Genomic DNA, 23,261 nt, shown 5'->3' on the forward strand with positions numbered 1-23,261 from the left:
TGGCGTCAACCAAGCCAAACTCCCCCAGGCACGTGCTCCTTCTCCCATGTGTGAGGATTCTGAAATGCACACGAACCCAGTCTGGATCTTCCCATAAGTCACGAGAGATAAGCTCTAGGACCAATGATCTGTGAGATGTTGAGCACGTCAGTTCATTTCTCTGGCCCACAAGTTTCCCATTCACAAAATTGGAAAGTCCCTATAAGTGATCATGACTATATCAATCCTGCTTATCCTGAGTGTTTTCATGAACTGTATCAAGCATCCTGATGATAGTATTATCCTTGAGACCCTTCAAAAATGAAAAAAAAAAAATCTGCTTTGACTGCTTACAATCATCTGACCTCCACATCACCCATCTCCCAATAGACATCAAAACACCTGCTAGGTGTTGGAAAGAAGATACTGGTAGGCCAGGCAACCTTTGAACGACACTGCACCTGCTGGCAGTTTTGAGACGGTGAGCATTTCCTGCATTCATGACCTCACCCCTTCTTGACAATACTGAGCCGCACTTTGACAACAACTACCTTTGCTGAGTCTCTCCAGTCACCCTCCAGTACTACCCCTGGGGGTTCCACCTGGGTCTTTACCTAAACAGAGACTGCCAGCTTGGTAGAAGCCCAGTCCACAGCTGTGCACACAGCGTCCATTCTGCAGCAACTTGGTGGGATCCTGGCAGAGGTCACAGTGGTCCGGAGAGTGAGAGCAGGTCAAACAGTCTGGGTGGCAATGAACTAGAATCAAAGACAAAGAAGAGGAGAACTCAGTAAAGACCATGTGATCTCCTGTGCAGCCTCCAGAGAAGATCTACAGGGTATGCGGTGTAGTGCAGGACACGAAGGAGAAAACTGCAGAACTTGGGTATGCAAAGCCCCCAAAATAGCAAGAAATGTATTTCAATGCCTGATTGCCATTGCCTTGAAATGGTCTGAGATACCACCACTGGTCCTCACAACCCCAGACTGAAAGTAGCACCAAATGAACAGCCTCATCAATGCTTCTACCTGCGATCAAGCTGGTAGAAACAGGAAGGAATAGCTCCATAATACACAATTTCAACAGACTTAGTCATCAATGATATCTTTGATGTTCTCAAGTTTCAACATGCTTTAAAAAGTTCAGACATAAAACCCACAATGTTTAAAGTGGTTACTATCTTAAAAAATAGTCAGTTTTCTTCTTTTTCTCTAAAATTTTAAATCCCAGTATCGGGGATGATCACTGAACTTAGTGGTAATCGTCAGCAAAGGGTTTTGTTCAGATACTGAAGTTGTCAAGGGTCTGATTTTCAGTGCATCTTACATGATAGTATACCAAATATTTTTTTAAGTCCAGAGGACCATTTGGGTTGAGGTAATATAATTAAACCATGAAGTTGGTTTGTTTTTCCCTTGATAAATGCTTCAGAGAAACAGTGTGATTAGCCAAAATGAGGAGTGTAACAAGAGCAAGTGCCAATATGAAAAATTACGGCCCATAGATGAAAACAATTAATTATGAAATATGAATGGAAGAAAATGCCACTTCTCCAAGAGCGACTAAGCTTATAGGCAAATTACTACTCAGCCAAACAGCTCCAGCGCTTGCCAACAATTATTAACTGGGAGTAATTCAACCCCAGGTGATTTGAAAGCAGAACTGCAAAACAAGTAGATAAAATTTTCTTCGGGAAGAAATTAATGAGTCTTTAAACTTAAAAAACCCACTTTAGAACTCCAAAAGCAACCATCTGTTCAATGACTCACCTTGGGAAAAAAAAAAGCTACAACAAACTTTGAGCAATTATTCTTATATTTCCAACAGGAGAAGATGTAGATTTACCATTGCACATTTTTTGTTTGTTTTGTATTTAACATTATTTTATTTGATTTTCACAACAGGATTTCAAGATACATACAGTGCATTTTCTCCACAAACAGCAAACAGATGAGATTCTGAAAGGGTCGGTGACTTGGCTCAGGTCACATACTCATGTAGATTCAGGCAGTGACATGGACAAAGATGAATTCCAGCCATGTTATAAAAATTAGGAAGAGAAAAATAAACCCATCGAGTGACTAAAGAAAAGGGCACATGGCAGGGGGAGAAGCTCTCTGGAACTGGGTCAGTAGAACCATCTCGGCAGAAATGCACGGGACACGGACCCACCTGCTGTGCAGTCTGGACAGCACTGTCCCTTCACCGCCAGGGATAGCATGGCCACTGGACATGGCGGGCAAGAGGGCTCATAGCAAGTCACCTGAGCTGCCCGGCATTCACACATCCTACAGGGACCATCTTCCCACTTCTCCCCCTCCTGCAAGAAATAGCAAAGGATGGCCCGGTCAGGAAGGTGCAGGGATTCAGATGAGAGGCAGCTGAGGAGGCGCTTGGAATTCCCAGAAGGACGGAGTGCAAGTACCTGCTCAGCATCCCACCAAACCCAACCCAGAAACAGGTCAAAGGTGTAAGCGCACTAAATTTACAACAGAATTTTTCCTTTTTTGATTTCTTTTAAGGTACAGCTGCTACCAAATAATGTCAGGCACACCCAGAAATAAACTGTGAGAGTATTCTAGAATATGTAAAAAGCATTGACCGGCGCCGCGGCTCACTAGGCTAATCCTCCGCCTACGGCGCTGGTGCTCCGGGTTCTAGTCCCAGTTGGGGCGCTGGTTCTGTCCTGGTTGCTCCTCTTCCAGGCCAGCTCTCTGCTGTGGCCCAAGAAGGCAGTGGAGGATGGCCCAAGTGCTTGACCCTGCACCCACGTGGGAGACCAGGAGGAAGTACCTGGCTCCTGGCTTCGGATTGGCACAGAGCACCGGCCATAGCGGCCATTTGTGTGGTGAACCAACAGAAAGGAAGACCTTTCTCTCTTTCTCTCTCACTGTCTAAATCTGCCGGTCAAAAAAAAAAAAGCATTTACTAGAATATACTAGCATATGTAAGAAACATTTAAAACATGTTCTTCTACCTATTTCACTCACACACTCACATAACTCACTCACACACACACACACACACACATACATGCACACTCACCAAAGGGGATTACCATGTACCTAGTTATTAGCAGAGACATTAAATATAATTACTGTAATAACAGTTTGGTTAAAGTCCTGGATTTCCTTATGGCTACTATGGTCACAGGAACAGTCAAGTCATTGTGTTCATAAAATTAAAGCTTTTGTAGGCCCACTTTTGGGGACTGTAGATGTGCCGTGAGCTTTCTCACACTGAAATATTCATTTCAGTCAAACAAATTATGCTAATAAGCATGAGTGGTTAAACAGAGAAGCCAAAGGGAATTATAAAGAGCAGTTCCTTTTGCTTATAACCCCAGTCACCCTGGAGGTAGGCAAGAGACAGAGGTTCCTACCAGATTGTACAGGGCTGGTGAGAAACGTAAAACAGCACCACGGAGGAGAGCAGGTTTAAAAATAAAATTTGATGAAATGTGTATTAAGCTAATGGATGTTGAACATCCAAAACAATTAAGGTGACAGAACACAAGAAAATGAACAGGCAACATTAAAAACTGAGGTCTATAAGGCTGAAAAGGCAGAAGTGGCCTGGTTCTATTTCAAGGCAGACTGTGCCCTTGGCCCCTTATTCTAGAAGCTCCAAATTTATAAGCTTGTGTGTGTGTACAAGCATGTTCACATAGGGGCTGGTGTTGTGGCACAGCGGGTAAAGTCACCAACTGCAATGCCAGTATCCTAATACCAGAGCACTGGTTCGCATCCTGGCTGCTCCACTTCTTGCTAATGTGCCTGGGAAGACAGCAGAGGAAGGCCCATGTTGTTAGACCCTTGCCACCCATGTGGTACTTCCTGGATCCTGGCTTCAGACGGGCCCATCCTTGGCCGCTGTCACTCTTTGGGGAATAACAAATGAGCAAACAGAAGATCTCTTCCTCTTTCTGCCACGCTGCCTTTCAAATAAATACAGTAACTCTAAAGAAACCAAACAACGCTGCCCTAAAAATAACCTAGGGAGAAGGAATGCTTAGGGCTATCTGGGGAAGGAACATTACAGAAGCCCAAGAAGCTCTTAAATACACACACACACACACACATTATATATACAATATATAATATATACACACAAAAAGTATCTATATATGTAAATGTTATAGAAAAAAGTAAGCTAGAATAAGAAACAGATTTCCAATGCTGAAGGTCTAGTGATCATTAAGATTCTTACTTCGTGATGACAATGCCACCAAACACGCCTGTTAAAAATACTAAGGCACTAAGTTTCTCCAGGATCATTACTTAAAACTATTTTACAGTGATCTATGTATAAGGTAAAAATCCATACTTACTGGAATATGTTTAACTTCACTCATACTGGGAGATATCTAGGAATGGAGAAACATGTATTTATTATACCACTACAATATCATTAGGCTGACCTATTTATTTTTTCATTAGTAGTTATCTGTTTTCTCCCCAAGTAACATGCAGCTTCATTCATTTGTTATGAATAGAAATAAAATCTATCTCTGTGAAAAACAAAAACAGCATACCAATACGAGGTGAAGACAACATACTTGGGAAATGTTTTTGAATTCTTATTCTCACATTGTGTTTGTATACTTGGCATCAGTTCTCTTCTATATAAAAGACTTCATGGTCAAAGAATCAAAGCTCAGAAGGGCAATTCTTTAATTTTGCATAGAATATTAAGAGCATTTACACTCATTTAAAACGATTTTGTCTTTTCAATTCCATTGGGCATAATTTACCTCCAAAACTGGGTAGGAAACAGGATACTGTGAGTGAGTAACACAAATTCTACATTTATGGGCTGGCGATGTGGCATGGAGGGTTAAGCCACAGCCTGCAATGCTGGCATCCCATATGATTACTAGTTTGAGTCCAGGCTGCTCCACTTTTGATCCAGCTCCCTGCTAATGTGCATGGGAGAGCAGCAGCAGATGGCTCAACTGCTTGGGCCCCTGCCTGCCATGTGGGAGACCCAGATGGAGTTTCAGGCTCCTGGCTTTAGCCTGGTCCAACCTAGGCTGCTCCCATGATTCAGAGAATGAACCAGCTGATGGAAGATTTCTGTCTCTGTCTTCTCCTTTTCTGTATCTCTGCCTTTCAAATAAATGAAATTAAATTTTAAAAAAATTCAGCATTCATAGGGAACATTTAATATCTTCAATTCTTAAAAAATAAGGATGACTAAACTATGAAACACCATTATGAGACAATGCCAACAGCATAATAATAGCAATTTTTAAAAAATTGCTTTTAAAAATATATCCCATCCCAATGGCCCATGAGGTAAGTACTATTGCTAACCCTCTTTCACAGTGATAATTAAGTAACTTGGCCAAGATCATACTTAAAAACAGCAAAGATGGAATTTAAACACTGAGCCTGCCCAAAATATTCAGAAGCACTGGCAGACTGACAGCTGCAATGCATCCAAATCACAAAGAAAAAGTGCACAGAAATAAATTCACTAGTCAAAGCACTTAATCCTAATTCTCATAATCCTATTCTGATTGTATTTATAATCAGCTAGAATATTTTTAAGAACACAATTAATTTATCAACATTCCAAAATCTCTCATGGAAAATATGAGCTACAGAAATAGGCTAAGTTTCATGAGGTTAAGATAGGTAATTTTTCCTCTGAGATATTGTAATAAAAAAGTGCAGAAACAAGAAAAAATAAAAATTTCCCAAAACGGTTACCAAAGTTCTACCCTACATCCATTAAATCTTTCCACCTCCAAAATAAATCTTGGCCTGACCACCACTCACCGTGTTCACCAAGCCACTGCCATCTTTTACCTGGACTACGGCAAACATCTAACTGGACCACCTGCCTCCCATCTCAAGCCCTTCCATCACTTACCATGCAGCAGCCAAGGCAGTCCATTCACACTGCCACACAGCTCTGCTCACAACTCCCCGGCAGCCCTCACCGGCCTCAGGATCAAACCCTCTGGATTCCCAGCTATGCACTGGACCTCATCTCCAGCTCCTCTCTCCCTCCTTCCCAGTGTCCCAGCCATACAGCTTTCTCCTTGCCACTTACTGAACAGGTCAAGCGTACATATGCCTTTGTGTTTGCTGATTTCTCTTCCTGCGATGCTTCCCCTCAGATACCTGGATGACTTATGCCCCACATCCTTTAGGCTCCCCTCCACTTCCTCCACTGAGAGGACTTCCACACTGATGGTACGCAAGAGCATCACTCTGCCTCCAGCCCAGTGCCTCCCCAGGCCCCTGAATTCCTCTTGAGAGTACTTGGCAGCACCTGACACAAGTATGCACGTACTTGTACATGCATGTGGTACATGCATGTGTGTGCATGTACAAGTGTGTGCGTTCATTGTATGTATACATGTGTTTGTTGCATGTTGTTTACATCCCCACTCTAGACAGTAGGCTCCACCCTGATAGCAGGACCTCTTCCTGTTGTGCTCGGGTGCAACATCCCCACCACCTGGGACATAGTAGGTGTGCAACAGCAGTTGTTGCACAAAGGAAAGGGTAAAACAAATCAGAAGGCAATATGCACTCCTGAAAATTAATTTGGAATTATTAAGAGTATTTCGTGATGAACCCAATACTCACGAATTCTGCCTTTTCTTCATAAACACAATAACCATTCCTTGAAATGCATTCAGGACAGCATTTTCCATCCAAGTGAATTAATTCTTCACCCTGTAGAAATTAAGAGTTGCAGTGGCACATATCAAATTAACATCTCTAGGTAGCAGTGCTAAATTGCAAAGCAGCTGGATGCCTGACTGGAATGAGAAACCCTGGCACACCCTCAGTCCAGCCCATTCCTCATTGTCTCCCTGCAGTCTGTTGCCCTGTGGCAAGTCCAGTCAATACTGCACACCCCTCTGAGACCTTTTCCGTTCTGCTCTGAAGACACCAGCATTCGGATTCACCTCTGACCATGAACTCACATGAATAGGAAAGGTAGCCACGGTTAACCTCATGGTCCTAGAAAGCTATGAGTTTCAGAAAGAGATCATTCTGTCTTCAATATCCCAGGTTGAGCCTTGTGACTTTGGTTTCATTAACAGTGTGCAAATCAAACCAATATTTTCCTTGAATACAAAATCAGATGCATAGATGTAGTCTCAGGCATAAATTAAACAGCAAAAAACTGATTTTTATTCAATATTCTGAAACTCTTCCCATCACAACGACTTTGTAAACTCTAGGAGGATGAAAAGAAATGCCCAGCTTGGATAGAAGATGCCTAATTTTCAAAGCCTTATCACTCTAATTTCCCAATATCAGCAACTGCAAAATTTTTATTTTTTATTAGAAAATAATGTTAGCACAAAAAAGTTAATTAATTCTGAATTCTGTAACTCAGTGTAATACTACTGCATTCCTACTACCCAAACCTGCTGTTAAAAAAAAAAAAACACAAATACTTTGTGTAATTTGTCACTATCCAAGTGCCAATATCTATAAGCTAAAGAGTATTCTTTAAAGTACTTCCCAATTGCCAAAGATAATACACTTTCTCAAGAATGGTAATGTTTCCTTAAATATTTAATATTTAATTTGCAATCCATATCATATTTAAAAGCACAGAAACTATGTTATGTAAAAAGTGAAAAGAAACTGACATAGACTAACCACAATGATATTTCATATTTAATATTTTATATTTAAAAACACTGCACTAAAAACAAATATAAAAGCATTGGTTCTCTTTAGATTGCAGCCTTAGAAATGGATTTTTAGTCTCTTTTCTTGGGACTTTAAATCTTCTAGAATTCACAAGATTTCTGTCAAGAAAAATGGAAACTTTTAAAAGCAACACAAAAATACCTGAATGACTACAACTGTATAGTGCCTAGGAAGTTATTATGTTTGCAAAGGACTTCCACAGATTACTGTCCATCCAAAGTCCACGCTCATCAGAAGGCAATGGAGAGCAGTGGGTGCTACAGAGATGAGACGTATTTGCATATAAATTGTTTTTGAGAAACGTGACAAATAAGCTGGTAGTGCCTGCAAAACCCAGACACAGACTGAAATTTGCTTTCAGAGCATATAAAAGGCTTTCTATGCATGTAATCTAAGTTGCTTAAAACAACGTTCTGAAACAAGACAGACGGTGTGTACTTCTATTAAGGACAAAAATGCACGAGAGATTCTCGAGTGCCCGTGACGATACCTACAGACCCAACAATAACGGGATTCCCCCCCCCCCCCCCCCGCCACCCGGAGGAGGGGAGAAGCCCCTCAAACACTGATGGATATCACGGAGCGTGGACTGCTGGGGAAGCAGGATTCAGGACACTCTCAATAGAGCTGCTATTTATAGAAGTCTGGATGTTCCAAACCACATGGGTTCACTGTGCCGGGAGCTTGCTCCCATCAGCCTTTGGCTTCTGCTTTGAGCAAAACTTCCTTGTGAAACAAAACTCATTCTTTGCCTTTGAAAGAGGATTCCGCGGCATAGGCCAGCTCAAATCTGCTACCCCTTCCCTAGCAAATCCCCCCATATGCCCCAGACAAAAGACCCTGAGTTGACCATCCTGCCTGTTGGAAGAGGGAACATCCAGTGGACAATGGAAAGACACCTCCCCCTCTATGCGCGGCTATTGCTACAAGCTTCCTTCCCCTACTATTTTACACTTCGGATGTAAATGCGAAGTCCTTAAAGTCACCTGTTTCCTTCACCTAAATTTGTGTTCAAAGACATTATAAGATACAGAAAAATAAAAGTCTTCATATTGTGCTATTCCCATAGACTAACTGATTCTCTCCACGTCAGGATTTGGGGTGGGTGTATCTATCTGAAAGACAAGGACCAGGCCATTGTTGCCCTTTTAACAAAGGAAAATGATATACTGATCTCAGTACTGTCAGATCACTGCTGTTGACAGCCAATATGATAAAGATGGCAAAAGCAAAGCTGGACAATTTGTCTCACTTAAAGTTTGCTTCCTTGCACCTTTTTGCAGAACCGCATACACTTACACTTAGAAAGCAAATGACCTTGATATTTCAGAGAAGGAAGCGGGCAAAAAGCAGGCTGGAATGGAATACAAATACCAGGAAGTGCATTTGCACTACTCCCTGCGCAGACATGGGCATTTCCTATGGGGACCTCCTAATGCATTAACTCGTATTTGCATAATCCTTGGTGCCACTGAGTATAGCAATTTCTGTTTACCTCTTGGACTTCCGCAAAGCCTGGGAACTTTTTTTTTTTTTTTTAAGATTTACTTAACTATTTGAAAGACAGAGTTACAAAGAGAGGAAAAGAGACACAGAAAGAGCTCCTCTAACCTCTGGTTGGTTCATTCCCCAAATGACCACAAGGACCAGAGCTGGGCCAGGCTGAAACCAGGAGCCAGGAACTCCATCCTGCTCTCCCACGTAGGTGGCAGGAACCCAAGAACTTGGGCTATCTTCTACCGCTTTCCCAGGTACGTTAGCAGAGCGCTGGATTGGAAGTGAAGCAGCCAGGACACAAACCGGCACCTATATGGGATGCTGGAGCGGCAGACAGCAGCTTAACCCGCCACGTCACAACACTGGCCCCAACCTGGGAACTCTTGACTTTGGAATTTATCTTATTCAGTTTTTTTGTTTTTGTTTTTGTTTTTTTTTAATCACCAGTGAAATAAAGTAAGAAGAAGAAAGTACATCCGGGCTTTAGCGAGCTCTTTAACTACTGCTATTTACAGAAGGATGGCATATGGAGAAGGCTATGTAGTCTTTTTGATAAGAGCCTATTTTGCTGAAAATTTTACTTCTGATAGTGTTTCCATTTGAAGACCTGGTGTCTTCCACAAAATTGAGAGAATACAGGGGTAATCTGGAGGAAGTTTTGGTTGAACAGAGATCAAGAAAAATAGAGTTAAGGCATTCAAACTTCTCAATGCAAAAAAGAAAGAAACAGAGCCAGGGCTGTGCAGTCCTGAGCCTGTCCATGGCTTGGGAGCCTCTGGCCCACAAAGTGAACGTGGATGGATCTTCTCGGAAAAAGCCTGTGGCGTGGCTGTTGGCGTCTGCCAGGAACAGGAAGTCAGGGATTGAGGCTTTCCTCGCCTCGGCTTTCAGGTGAGGTGGAGAGCGCACAGGCACTGGGCACAAGAGGTTCAGGACTCAGCACTGTTAACACAGCCACAGATGGCAGACAGTGGGAAGTACCAGGATGAGATAGAGTAGCGTCACGCCAGGGCCAGGACTTCAGGAATACCGAGATGCTTTCCACACTGGCATCTGCTCCCCGGCTCCCTGCTTCTCCAAGGGCAGACAAAGAGGACCTGGCTTATGCTGCCCAGCCAAGAGCATCCATGGACAGCAAGTGCACAGGCAGCCACTGCTAAAGGCACTCACTCTAGGGAGAACGGGCTAAATTATTTCCTGCAGGTGAGTCTCCTGCTCAGATCAGACTAAAAGTGAGTGGTTAAAAGACCCATCCTGGGGCCGGCACTGCGGTGTATAGTCTAAGCCTCTGCCTGTGGTGCCAGTTTCGAGTCCCGCCTGCTCCTCTCTGGATCCAGCTCTCTGCTGTGGCCTGGAAAAGCAGTAGAAGACAGTCCAAGTGCTTGGGCCCCTACACCCATGTGGGAGACCCAGAAGAAGCTCTTGGCTCCTGGCTTCAGATAGGCCCAGCTCCAGCCACTGTGGTCATTTGGGGAGTGAACCAGCGGATAGAAGACCTTTGTCTCTGTCTCTCCCTTTCTGTCTGGAACTCTGCCTGTCAAATAAATAAATAAAATCTTAAAAGACCCATCCTACCAGAATCACTTCTGCAAGATTTCCCATAACTCCTGGGATATTAGACAAATTAAACCCTTAGAAAATAACCCAGCATCCCCTGGGTGGAGCACGGAGGCAAAGCAACCCAGTCTGAGCCTCGGAGAGGAAGAAAGGGGCCCAGGGGAGGTTTTCTTCTCATCTCCATCCAACCATGCTGACTCCCCTGATGGAATGAAAAGGCGAGCTGGTGAGGGGGGCATCCAAATCCACACAAAGGCAAGGCCCTCCCCACTTAAATGTGCCTCAGCTCTGCCCAGACCCGGAAGGGGGGGCATGATGAAAACCAGCCCTGTCAATGTCAGCCTTGTCTGGAAGGCTGCTCTGTGGGATCTGTGGGAAGAGGAGCTGAGACCCCGGGGAGAAGAACCAGAAAGGACAAAAATGCCTTCACAGACACCCAGCGGTAGACCATTCAAGTCCCCCTTACAAGTTCAAGTTCACAGCCCTGAGGGGAACGGGTGGGGCAGACTGGAACAGGCAGGGAGGAGACAACTTTACAAGCAATTCGTTTTGCAATGGGTCAAAATCAAGTTCAAAGAGGAAAACCAAGGAATTTCCCTGCCATATACGTCTACAATGCACAGAGGCTGTTTTGTTAGAAGCTTCTAGAAATTCTGCAGACAGCTGTTTATGAGGTACACACAGCTCCCTCTTAGAAACAAAATCCAAAGTCACTTTTCTTTCCTGATTCACAGGAGCAGCCCCCAGGTGCTGGCCTCCTCTCTGTTCCGTACTGCCAATGGGTCCCACAGCAGAAGCTGAGCCGCTGGGCACCTGTGCAGTCCTGCTTCTCACAGCCGCGGTGAGCTGACAGGGCAGGCCACCAGCAACGAGGTCCAGCTGTGCTGATGGATAGGATAATGTCCCATGCCATATCATTCCCTTTCATGTCCCTGGCTCAGGGCTTCCAATCCGACCAGATGAGCTGAGAGCTAGCTCCTGGGGATGCTGTTCCAAGCTGGCCTGAACCAACGGTGGCATCCACTCTCTACCACACACTGTGTGCTGGGAAGCCTCTTGAAGCACGAGTGGTCATCCTGGCCATTCCTCCTGCTGCCAAGAAATAAGGAACAGGCACAGGGCATCCTACCCCATTGAGAAGAATGGTGACAGTCTTAAGGGAAATACCTTCGCGTCTTACCTGGGCACACTCCACTTTGGCACACTCTCCATCCTGGCAGGTTACTTGGCCTCGGTCACACATGCAAAACTCACAGGTGGAGCCCTTCCACATTTCATCCTGGTACCGTAGGATCCCATTGTACGAGCAGCTTCCAGCAGGAGACACACACTCCTCACAGCATTGCCCATGATGGCGAGCCCTGCTCTGACCCTGGGCAAGCAGAGAGAATGATGGGTGTAGGGCAGTCCACAGAGGATGGTGAGAAAGAAATCATCCAAGTCAATGGGGGTAGCCTTACACAGGACTCTCTTCCCCCTACCTGACCCAGGGGAGGCCAGATCTCCTGCACCTCAACCCTCCTGCCCAGACTGTAGATCTGGGCTAACATCACATTTTCGACACTGTATGATGTGTGATGCCCTCAGAGGACATACTGGATTGAGAAATACATTTCTTAAGTGACCCAGAATACAGTACAGAAAATTCAGCTCCTGGCTCTCAAATACCTTGTCACATCTCAGCGGGGGGCAGGCCTGTTTATGACACCGGACCTCGCCCTGGTCACATACACACGTGGTGCAGGCATTTTCACTCCACTGCTCACCATGCTGAGTGAAGAAAGGAAAAAAGAAACATAAACGTCACACACATCACAGACACACAACATACTGGTTTCTTATTGTATTTTTAAATGGACTACATGCCAGAGAAGTGATATTATTTAGATAGTAAGCGTCTCTAAGAAAAATGTCAATAGGTGTCCAAAAGGAACTGTGGATAAATTTTCATTCAGCTATATTCACTTTATAAAGGTTGAGAGCATGCTCTGTGCCAGCCACACGGAGGTCTTGGGAACACTGGGATGCATGGGAAGATCCTGCTGGCTGACTCCTGGGAGTTCATTCTTTAGATATTCTGGGCCAGGAGACCCAGGCATGGCAGCCACATTCTATTCTCCCAGCTTCCCTTGCAGCTGTGAGATGGGCATCGTCCCAGTCCTACTTGAGGGGACTTCAGGAGAAGTTTACAGCAGTGATGGAAGCTGTGGAAAAAACTCTCATCCCACATAAAAGAATAAGAGCCCTCTCCCCTAACTTGCACCAGCCTTTAGTAATGACCGTGAGGATGAGCTGCCTGGTGCTAAAGAAGCCATCTTGGTGAAATAAGATAATAAGATGACAGGGTGGAGAGATCAAAACAGCTTCAATCCATTAGCACAGCATTGAGACCTGACTTGATCAACCCTTCGGCTGCCATACTTCCGGGCTTCTTACACGGGACAACTCGATTGTTATCAGTTACTGTCTTGTGGAGGGGAATTTGAAGGCTGCCTCTTTAAGAACAAATTAGTCCAGCACAACTGTATCAACTAGAAACATAATGTAAAAATCAAAGAAAGGAAACCAGGAAAATTATGATGGAACATAATGTAAGCCACACATGTGGCTACGTCGCCAGATAGCACAGGTAGCACGTGCAAAACTCCCTTCCTAATTAGTTACTTTCCTTCAGATTTCAGGGGCCCATCCAGCATTTGTGAAGCCACCGATTTCAGGTCCCCTACTGAGAGTCATAATGACAACTTCCACTTTGTCTTCCTCAGAGTGGCAGGCAAGCGAGGGAAGAAGCTGGGTTCATTTTTTAGGTTCTTTGCTCTTGACTATGTGACCTTCTTTTGGCTCAGTTGGACACTTCTAAGACAGGACAGTCACTCATTCATCTAATTGATTGAACACATCTTTATTTGGCGCCTACCTTGTGACAGCTGGGCAGACATATGGACTGTCCCAGGAGTACCCTGAAGGTTCTGCCATCATCAGACTCTCACCCCCAGCCTTCTCTCCCATTCCACACTCCCGTCACACCCCTCAGTGTAAGGTAACAGGAGAGAGAGCTTGCCTCTTCGGGTACCAGTGCATAAAATCCAACCAACACAGACAGCCATCCTCGCAGCCTCTGAGCTACGTGTAACCTGGTGGGAACCAGTGATAGGCCATGTTTCCCTTCACAATGCGTGAACAGTGAGCTCACCAGGGTTCATGAAACAGCACATTCCTTTATATTTCTAATCCTCTTCGATTCAGTTTTTTTCATAAAGGCTTCCCGTGATGAGAAGAAAAAAGGCGTTCATGTACTGAGTTACTAATCCTGGCAATGAGTCAGACACGAGGGTGGAGAGTCGTGGTGGCGGGAAGGGCAGATGTGTGAGAGCTAATGTCGGCACAGCTACGTGGGGTCCATCAAAGGTTACCTTATACACTCGGCCAGCAACGGGGCAGGATCGTGCAGAGCACTGTGGGCAGCATTCTCCAGGGGCTCGGACGACAGTTTCACCCTTAACACCCAGAAAATGAACAATCCATCATAAGGAGATATTAATAAAGTCCACAAGAACAAGACGTCATTCATAGCCAACTCACTCTGGCATCATAGCAACTTCCTCTGGTTTAGCATTCATTTGTCACCTAGGGTTCTGATAGGGATTAGCACTTGCAACTGCAGTGTGACCCTTAGGATGTCTGCTTCTGCCTCAAGTCCTGTCTTCTTTTAAAAACAGCTAAAAGCACAGACCACCATAACAACGATCATCATCCTTGGTGTTTGCCACACACTGTTCGAGGATCCTAGGAAACAGATGCTCTTATTCCTGCTTTACAAATGAAAAAGTACAGGCCAGAGAGGTTGTGTAACTTGTCAAACCTCACATAGCTGCCCTGGTGATGACAAGTGGTTGGCAGCAGGACTGGCGAGCACAACCACACCAGAGCTTCCAGACAATCCCACTCCTCCTGAGACACCGCTGAACGCAAGACTCAGGGTCTCCCTCCCCTTTCTTGCAGGAAGTAGAAAGGGAGGTTTGATTCCCATGGGTACTTTGGTACTCAGTAAGAACAAGAAGGTAGTTGACATTGAGGAGGGGTCACATAACCTTAGTTATTTCATGGAAAGTTCCAGTCATCCCTCAGTAGTCCTTTAACTTAGTGATGTAATCAGTTGGGTTCATGCATTGCTACCTAACAGAGATTTACTTATTTCAAACACCTGAACCACTGGAATTAAACCAACAATTCTTTTTCTCTGTTTCAGGTTATTTTATTTATTTATTATTGTTACATAAAGTATTATGACCATTGGTGCTTATTATAGTATGTGGAAATTTGACTTACATTGAAATCATTGGGCAGTCTTTGACCTCAGAAATCCTTAGCTTAACGAAATTTCAATAAGGGAATAAAGTAAAGGTATATCTGATGTCCCATTTTTCAGTAACTTTATTGCAGTAAACAAATGAACTAAGTCTTATACAATGTTGGTGAAACAGGGAACTCATGTCATAATTTCAAATCTTGAATATGCACAGAGTTGGTGCCAATCTATCTTAACCAATGTGGAGTAGGGCTAAGAACAGACGCAGAGTGAACTTGAATGTGTACAGAGGGAGCTACCACTTAATGGTTTAGCACAAGGAAAACTACACTTTCCGATTTTAATTCCATATTTTCTGATAGGAACAACCTTCCTTCACAAATGTAGACCAACAAGAGCAGGAAGGAAAAACATCCGAAGAGGAAGCGTTTGGGATGCAAGAGAACTACAGGAAGCAGAGTTCAGATCCCGTGAGGACTGAGGAGTCGTAAGAAGGTGAGCTGGGAGGTGGGTCAGGGGGGTGGGAAAGGTTCTTCGTAGTCAACTTGCTTTGCTGCCACCCCCAAATCCTATCATTCTGGCCCACATACACATGCCCTTCCAAATGCAGTCTAACCTAGGAAGCAGCACATTGTGGCACATGGGCTAAATGCAGTCCAGTATGGCCCATCCATTTACATATTGTCTTTGGTTGGCTTTGCACTGCAAAGGCAGAACTGAATACTTGTTCCGCAGGGATGGCACACAAAGCTTCTTAAAAATATTTACTCTGTGGCCTCTTATAGAAAATGGGAAATCCTGGGTCTAATCTGCTACCTTCAGTAATCACAGGGATTCAATACTTAAAAAATATAATGAACACTATAGTATGGGACAGGATGACTATCAAGGTTGTATTCAATTATAATTTTCCATATTCATAAAATATTTATAATGTAACATGGCTGACAGCTCTTGGTAAAATATCTTCCCATCACACACTTTTAAAGATATGGAAAGAAGGGCTGGTATTGTGGTACAGTGGGTTAAGCTGCCACCAGTGATGCCAGCATCCCATATGGCCACCAGTTCAAGTCCCAGCTACTCCACTTCTGATCCTGTTCCCATTAATGTGTTTGGAAAAGCAGCAGAAGTTGGCCCAAGTGCTTGGGCCCTTGTACCCATGTGAAAGACCCAGATGGTGTTCCAGACTCCTGGCTTTGGCCTGGCCTGGCCCAGCCCTGGCACTTGCAGCCATCTGGGGGGTGAACCAGCAAATGGAAGATTCTCTCTCTTTCTCTCTCTCCTTCTCTCTCTCCCTCTCTCTGTAACTCTGCTTTTCAAATAATAATAATAATTAAAAAAAAAAGATGTGGAAAGAAACTAAAACTCTACCACTAGAAAACAGAACTAACAGTCAACCTTTCACCACATCCAAGAAGAAGTCCCAGTGACCATGCGACACTCAGGGGCCTTCCTTTGCGGTGCAAGCCTAAACAGAAATAAGAACCATCACCTTGCCCCACCTCCTGCCTCTCTAGACCAAGCAGAACCTGGCCTCACCCTCCCTGGGTGCTCCCTCCTGCGGGGAGGGGGCAGTTAGAACAGCAGTGCTAGCCTCTCACCTCCCACAATATCTTCCTCTGCACAGCTGGTCAGAGCTCATAATGTTAAAAAGGGTGAATGGGAAACACGAGTGTTGGAGGAGGGAGAGAGGGCGGGAGGACACCCCTCATGTAAAGGGCCGCGGTCACAGGGAGAGATGGTCAGAGCCCTCGAAGCAGCACAAATGGCGCTCACGGTGTCTCCTGTTGCATGTATTCAGGATCTGAGAGGCTGGGCCACAGACCTAGGGCAAGTTCTAGCTCAGTGCCACAGAGCTTCCCAAAGTGAAAACTTGCCAGGCCCTTGGGCTAGGACACTTGAATTTTTCCTAGTGCCTGGATGGATGCAAGAAGGGAACTTGCCCAAGAGCAGGACTCCTAGCCTTGCAGATTTTCAGCAGTGAGGATGAACAGATTGCCCTTGGTCAAAGATGAGTACAGGAACGTGGGGGACAACCCTGAAGAATGAGCTACAGAGAAGGAAACATATCTTTCCTTCTAGGTTCAAGGCTGGAGCCCTTAGAAAAGAAACACACACACATTTCTAGCTCATGATTTTACTTGATACAGAAGACATCACAATGAAATAAAGACCCAGAGAAAGGGTGGAACCTCAGTGATTTTTGTAGTAGGCTGATGAAGAGTAGATAGTCATGGAGAAATATTTTAGGGCACAGGGTATGATCTAACGGGAACTCAGTGAGGCCTGTTTGTCCAGCTTCTTCTCTGTGTGCCTGCCTTGGAGATGGGGATGTTCCATTTCTCGGTATCGGAAGAGCACCTGTCAGATGAGGGTCTGAGTGCCTGTTTCAGGGAAGCTCAGGGTCCTTCCTGGGCCTCACCACCTTCAAAGGGGAAGGGCAGGGAAAAGTCAAAGTGACCCTCCTGCTACTTGTTTTTTTTTTTTCAAGTTCCTTCAACTTAAAATATTCAGGAAGCCAAGATGCTGCAGTTCAGGACAGCACGTGCTGAATCCCATCAAAGAGAAAGGAATAACATTCTGTAGTTTCGGAGAAAGAGCAAGACTTCTGACCATCACTTACTGTATGTACACGAAAATGTCTAAATGCCATTCTGAAAGCTCAGTGAGATGCAAGAACACGCAGTCCCTACCAAACAGAAGCAGGAGCAATAAAGAAAGAAAAATCATCGTGATAAGGAAAAAAAGTAGATGAACCAGTGATAGGAGGCACAAAGAGGAATTAAGAGAAAAAGTAAAATTGTCAACTAATACTGAAGGTGATAAAAATAAGCTCTCCCCATACGCAGAGGAAAGACCCAAAGTGAAAAACCGAGACAGAACAGTGCTTGATAAAGAGGAGAAAAAAAAGGCGAACAACTTGAAAGCCACAGATGTTTCTGGAGAGGCGAGAATAATTGGAACAAATATAATTAATCAAAGCAATAACTGAAGAAAATATCTCAAAAACTGGAGCACCGTCTTAAAGAGCTCCACAGTATCTAGGCCAAATATGTGGAATGATCCCTCACCTAGAAATATTCCCACGGTTTTCAAATTATACGTAAAAAGAAGCATGCCACAAGAATGCAACACAGTAAAAGCAGCTGCAGGTAGGGGAAGACACAGACCTCAGACTTTGCCACGGCTCTAAATCCCAAAATTCAGGGGAAAGGCATGCATAGGGCCGGTAAGGGAAGAGAGTCAGCCACTCGTAAAAGTGAGATCTTGCCACGTTGTCTTTCAGGAACGCAGGCCGCAAGGAAACAGCTCACACACACTCTGAGGCTCAGAGATATCTCAGGCTCCTCATTTTCTTGAGAAATTGATTTCCTTGAGATAATAGCCAAGGATGAAGTTCAAACTATTCAGATGAATCAATATTGGGAATAGGAAAATTGTGATATTTGGAAACTGGCAGAAGCACCATCCAGAACAACGCTTTTCAGGCTGAGCAGACCACGCCAGTGAGCCTACGAAGTGGTGGCGGGGGTATGGCTCTGTTCACAAGGCCTCTTGGACAGGAGTTGAAAACAGGTACCATCAGGAAGAATTGAACCTGTCATTCAGGAAATAACCTCTTGTTTGAATAGGAATTTCTCCCTTTGTCAGGGATTATCACCAACATCTAAGATGTAACTATAACTATGCAAACAGAATTAACCATATTCTCCTATCAAAAGACTGCAATGAATTATTCTCTCTCCAAAAAACTATCACGGTCTTTCTGAATGGTAAAAAAATACTTTTTGGCTTTTCTACCCTTTCCAAATTCTCTTTAATGAGTTAAAATTCCCCCTTTCATAAGTTAAACATAAACCACTTACATCAAAATTCACAGAAAATCTTCAAGACAAGTTTTCTATAGCTCAGGCACTGAAAATACTTGTCTACTGACAAATCTGTGTTTTCCTTATATTTAATGTACTAATGCAAATATACAAAATACTTGAAACTGCTAGCAGATATTGTTATGGTAAAGATTAGACACAAATGTGTAACTCCTCGTTTGGAGAGGAATATAGCACAATGGTTGGAAATGTGAGTCAGGTGTGGTCTCCTGAGTCAGTCACACAGAACTGCCCAGGTTAGAAGTGCCAGGGTTGGGCCCAAACTGGAAAAAAATCGAAGGACCTATGTCTCTCATCTTATAGAGACACCAACTAATCAGGCTATTTGGATTATATTAGAAGGACTGTCAAGATGTGATGTGGTACCAGACTTTAAGTTTCTATAATGGAAAATGCTATTAATACAAATGTTTGAGAATTAAAAAGTCTAATGATCTTGTGTTACTAGACATGATAGTTATCTTAATGAGAAAGCCCCAGAGGCCTAAAGGGTTAAATACTTGTAAAATCCTACAGGTGCTTTCAAAAATACTGTGAAGTAAGCAAGTGCCTCTTGTTGGTTGATGAGTTTATAATTTTAAACATGGCGACTTAAAGTCTTTTGTCATCCACAGTTATATATGATTTGCTGCTCATAAAACTAAAGCGTTGTTGGTTCTGTGTTTAGCTGTCCTCCTATAGGTTCCTATGGACTTTTTCCAGCCACTTCTATTGTATTCAGTACTTTGGGATGGCTCTGTAAACAGATGAAGCCAATAATGTATTAACAGTACCAACTGAGAGAAAGTATGGTTAACTGAGGTTACTAAAAAGAAAAAGCAATTCAAATCAATTGGCAATCTACAAAAAGAGTTAAAGATTTTAAAAGCTATTATTAAAATTGCTATATTGGTCTATTATGCTATGTTATATGTGTGTACATATTGTATGTCCACATAGGAAATTTTATTAAGAGTTTTATTTTAAGTGGCTTATAGATAAGATTGTCCATAAATTTAAGCTGCTAAAATCAATCAAAGATACATTTTAATTTGTGGGACCTGAATCTGTGTATCATATGTTTTAGACTTGTTGGTAGAAAGAAACTAAAAACATTTTAGATGGTTGTGCTTAAGTTTACTGGCTAAACAAACTACACCATGTTAGATATTTAAGAGGTGTTTTCAAATACATGATTCTTAAAATTTATAGAAGGCATTGGACCTTCTGGTAAATGTTTTCTTAAGTTGTTATCTAATGGTTGAAACGGTTTGCTAAGTATTCAAGTGATATTGCTATTGTCAGCAAGCGATCTAGGACTTGCTCCCTCATTTCGCTATTCTAAGCCCAACTTGTTCTTTCATTTCTCTATTCTCTTCAAGGTAGGAAACTAATTCTATTATGAAGGAATCTGTAGGATGCACAATTTAATCTCTAGCCCTTATAAAAGAGATGGCTAACATTTTTCTGTAATAGCATAGCCAAAATAAGAACTTAAATAATAATCTCATAGCTAGATTCACTTCGCCATCAGCAAAGTATGCAGTAAGTAGAAAAAACCTCCCTTTCAGACAAAAGGGAAAGAAAGTTTTAAAGTGAGAATATAATTTTCCTCATGGGCATTGTCTACCTTAGAAAAACTACTACAGAACATGCCTGTGACTATAGACTTGTAGTTCAGGCCACCGAAGATTAGAGATGGGACTTGGGCACTCCCTTGACTTGCATCCTCTGGTCTGCTTTAACACAAGCCAGGAGGAAAAGAAAGCTAGGCATCAGAAGCAATGGGTGGCAGGCCTATTAATGGCTGATCTGTACAGTGATCTGCCCTCAAGCAGACCCAACAGGCCAGTCCACTGCAGTGGCTTTCAATGTGGTAAGCCTGGGCTTCAGCAGAAGTCAGCTTGTGAAGAGCCCTGGCAGCTCTGCCAAGAGTTGGATCACTGGAAATGGACCTGCCCTGGAGTCGAAGGATGCCCAGGTCAGAGCCACAGATCTTATTGGCTCTAAGCTGAAAAGCCCTTCACTCAGCCCAACTTCCAAAGTGACCACTGCAGCTGAGGGGATGGTCAAGTAGGGTCAGCAACATTGCAGGCAGAACTGTAAATTTCTTGTTAGAGATGCCCCCTGCCTTTACCTGGCCAGCTCTCCTCCCAGGCCAGCCAAGTAAGGAAAGTCAACAGAGTGCCTTCCCCTAGGAGGTTCACACCTCCCTTAGGATATACCCCATGTGAAGAGATAGATAGGTCTGGGCCTCTTAATTTACAAGGCCTAAAGCCCACCAGATTATTATCAAGCCCCTTCTATCAGGTTCTATTTCCCTCTCAATCAGAAAAATTACTTGTAGCTTAGACAGCACCTTTCTTAGCTCCTCTAATAATGACTCTGTCCTTTGTTCTAGGCCCTGTCTAGTGCACTTGGGCCTCATTCCTTTGTAATCATAACCTCTACTCTACCACCAATGGCTCTACTCCCAACCTGTGTGTACTGATGGTCCTCTTCCCCACTTAATGCTGTATAATTGTTCAAACCTGGTAAATGCCACTCTGAGGATCATTGGTTACTATCCTCACTCTGTCTTTTATGACCTTGTCTAAATATGATCAGAGTCGGTAAACTTGGAAGGCTTCCATAGCCTTGGCAACTCATGACGACAGCCTAGGATGGTTACTGGCGCCATAAACTAGAGTGTCAATTTGTTGGGTCAACAACAGGAGTCACTGTGCACTTGCTCCTCATGTGGGATCTCTGTCCTTAATGTGCTGTACATTGTGATTTAATACTATAACTAGTACTCAAACAGTATGTTTCACTTTGTGTTGCTATGTGGGTGCAAACTGTTGAAATCTTTATACTAAATTGATCTTCTGTATATAAAGAGAATTGAAAATGAATCTTGATGCAAAAGGAAAGGGAGAGGGAGCGGGAGAGGGGAGGGTTGCGGGTGGGAGGGAAGTTATGGGAGGGGGAAGCCATTGTAATCCATAAGCTGTACACTGGAAATTTATATTCATTAAATAAAAGTTAAAAAAAAAAAAAACAAAGTGCCAGGGTTGGGCCAGCGCTGTGGCTCACTTGGCTAATCCTCCACCTGCGGCGCCAGTACCCCGGGTTCTAGTCCTGTTTGGGGCACTGGTTCTGTCCCAGTTGCTCCTCTTCCATTCCAGCTCTCTGCTGTGGCCTGGGAGGGCAGTGGAGGATGGCCCAAGTGCTTGGGCCCTGCACCCGCATGGGAGACCAGGAAGAAGCACCTGGCTCCTGGCGCGCTGGCCGTGGTGGCCATTTGGGGTGATGAACCAACAGAAAGGAAGACCTTTCTCTTTGTCTCTCTCTCTCTAACTCTGCCTGTCAAAAAAAAAAAAAAAAAAGTGCCAGGGCTTACTAACTATGCCTACCTGAGCAAGTCACTTATTTTCATCAGCTATAAAAAGGGAATGATAATAATAGCTCCCACTACACAGGACTGTTAGGGGAATTACAAGACTCTTAAAATTAATGACTACCACATTTGAAACTTCCAAAATGTGGCAACGATGTTGATGGTGGTGATGGTGATGGTGATGATGTTGATGGGCATAGAGATAATAGTGCTGGGGTGATGCGTTATATTAACAGCCCCAATTCTATAGCACTCCTTTATGTCTTAGAATACCAAACATTTAACAGTAATATTAAATCAAGAAACTGATTTTAAATGCCTGACAGCTGGATTTTTTAAAAAAAAATATGTCACAGCAAAAATATAGACTAAATAATGCAAGAGTGATTAAAATTAATCTATTTTGAAGTCTTCAAAATGCTTACATATCAATTAGCTCTAAAGAATGGTACCAACATTTTATCTTTCTACATTAATTATGTATATTGATGAAAACTCTACAGTAGACACTGTAGTGTCTACTAGTGAAACTACAGTTTATGTCTAATGTTTTTGAAAATTAGACATAGTAATTTCAATTATTTGAGTATCTGGTCCCATAATATGCAGCATGTGGTTAAATGTGTGAAGATTTAAAGCAGAAGTTTCTCCATGGGGTACTTCCTCCATCTCTCATCCCCACCTCCCTTCTTATAATGGTGCAGTTCTCCCAAGAAGCTCATTAGTAATCTTAAAGCCAAGACAAGACGTGTTGATGAGTTGGGAGATGAGACACAGTAGTTGGTGCAGAGTGGGTAACACAATCAAGCCTTTCAATTAAATAGATTCTGCCTTTATTTGGCATTTAGCATTTCTCATCTAATTGCCTTTTGTCTGCTGGTTAAAATATTGCCCAATTGTCACAATATGCTATGTTATTGATTTGGGTCTAGTTGACACAAAGTACTGCTCTGTGTCAACTAAGTGTTGACTTCCAGCTC

At 43.4% G+C, this 23,261-nt stretch overlaps 1 protein-coding gene across 1 annotated transcript in view; it reads right to left on the reverse strand.

Annotated features, from left to right (window-relative positions):
• Positions 1–23,261, reverse strand: part of FRAS1 (Fraser extracellular matrix complex subunit 1) — a 308,843-nt gene that overhangs the window by 265,023 nt on the left and 20,559 nt on the right. The window contains exons 6-12 of the mRNA XM_062198919.1: positions 14,135–14,218; positions 12,390–12,491; positions 11,902–12,093; positions 6,582–6,671; positions 4,310–4,345; positions 2,152–2,299; positions 594–737 (exon numbers count right to left, since the gene is read on the reverse strand). Of these exons, the coding sequence (XP_062054903.1) occupies positions 594–737; positions 2,152–2,299; positions 4,310–4,345; positions 6,582–6,671; positions 11,902–12,093; positions 12,390–12,491; positions 14,135–14,218 (796 nt within the window). The remainder of the gene's footprint in view (positions 1–593; positions 738–2,151; positions 2,300–4,309; positions 4,346–6,581; positions 6,672–11,901; positions 12,094–12,389; positions 12,492–14,134; positions 14,219–23,261) is intronic.

Source organism: Lepus europaeus, chromosome 8 (genome assembly GCF_033115175.1).
Source record: "Lepus europaeus isolate LE1 chromosome 8, mLepTim1.pri, whole genome shotgun sequence".
Lineage (NCBI taxonomy): Eukaryota > Metazoa > Chordata > Mammalia > Lagomorpha > Leporidae > Lepus > Lepus europaeus.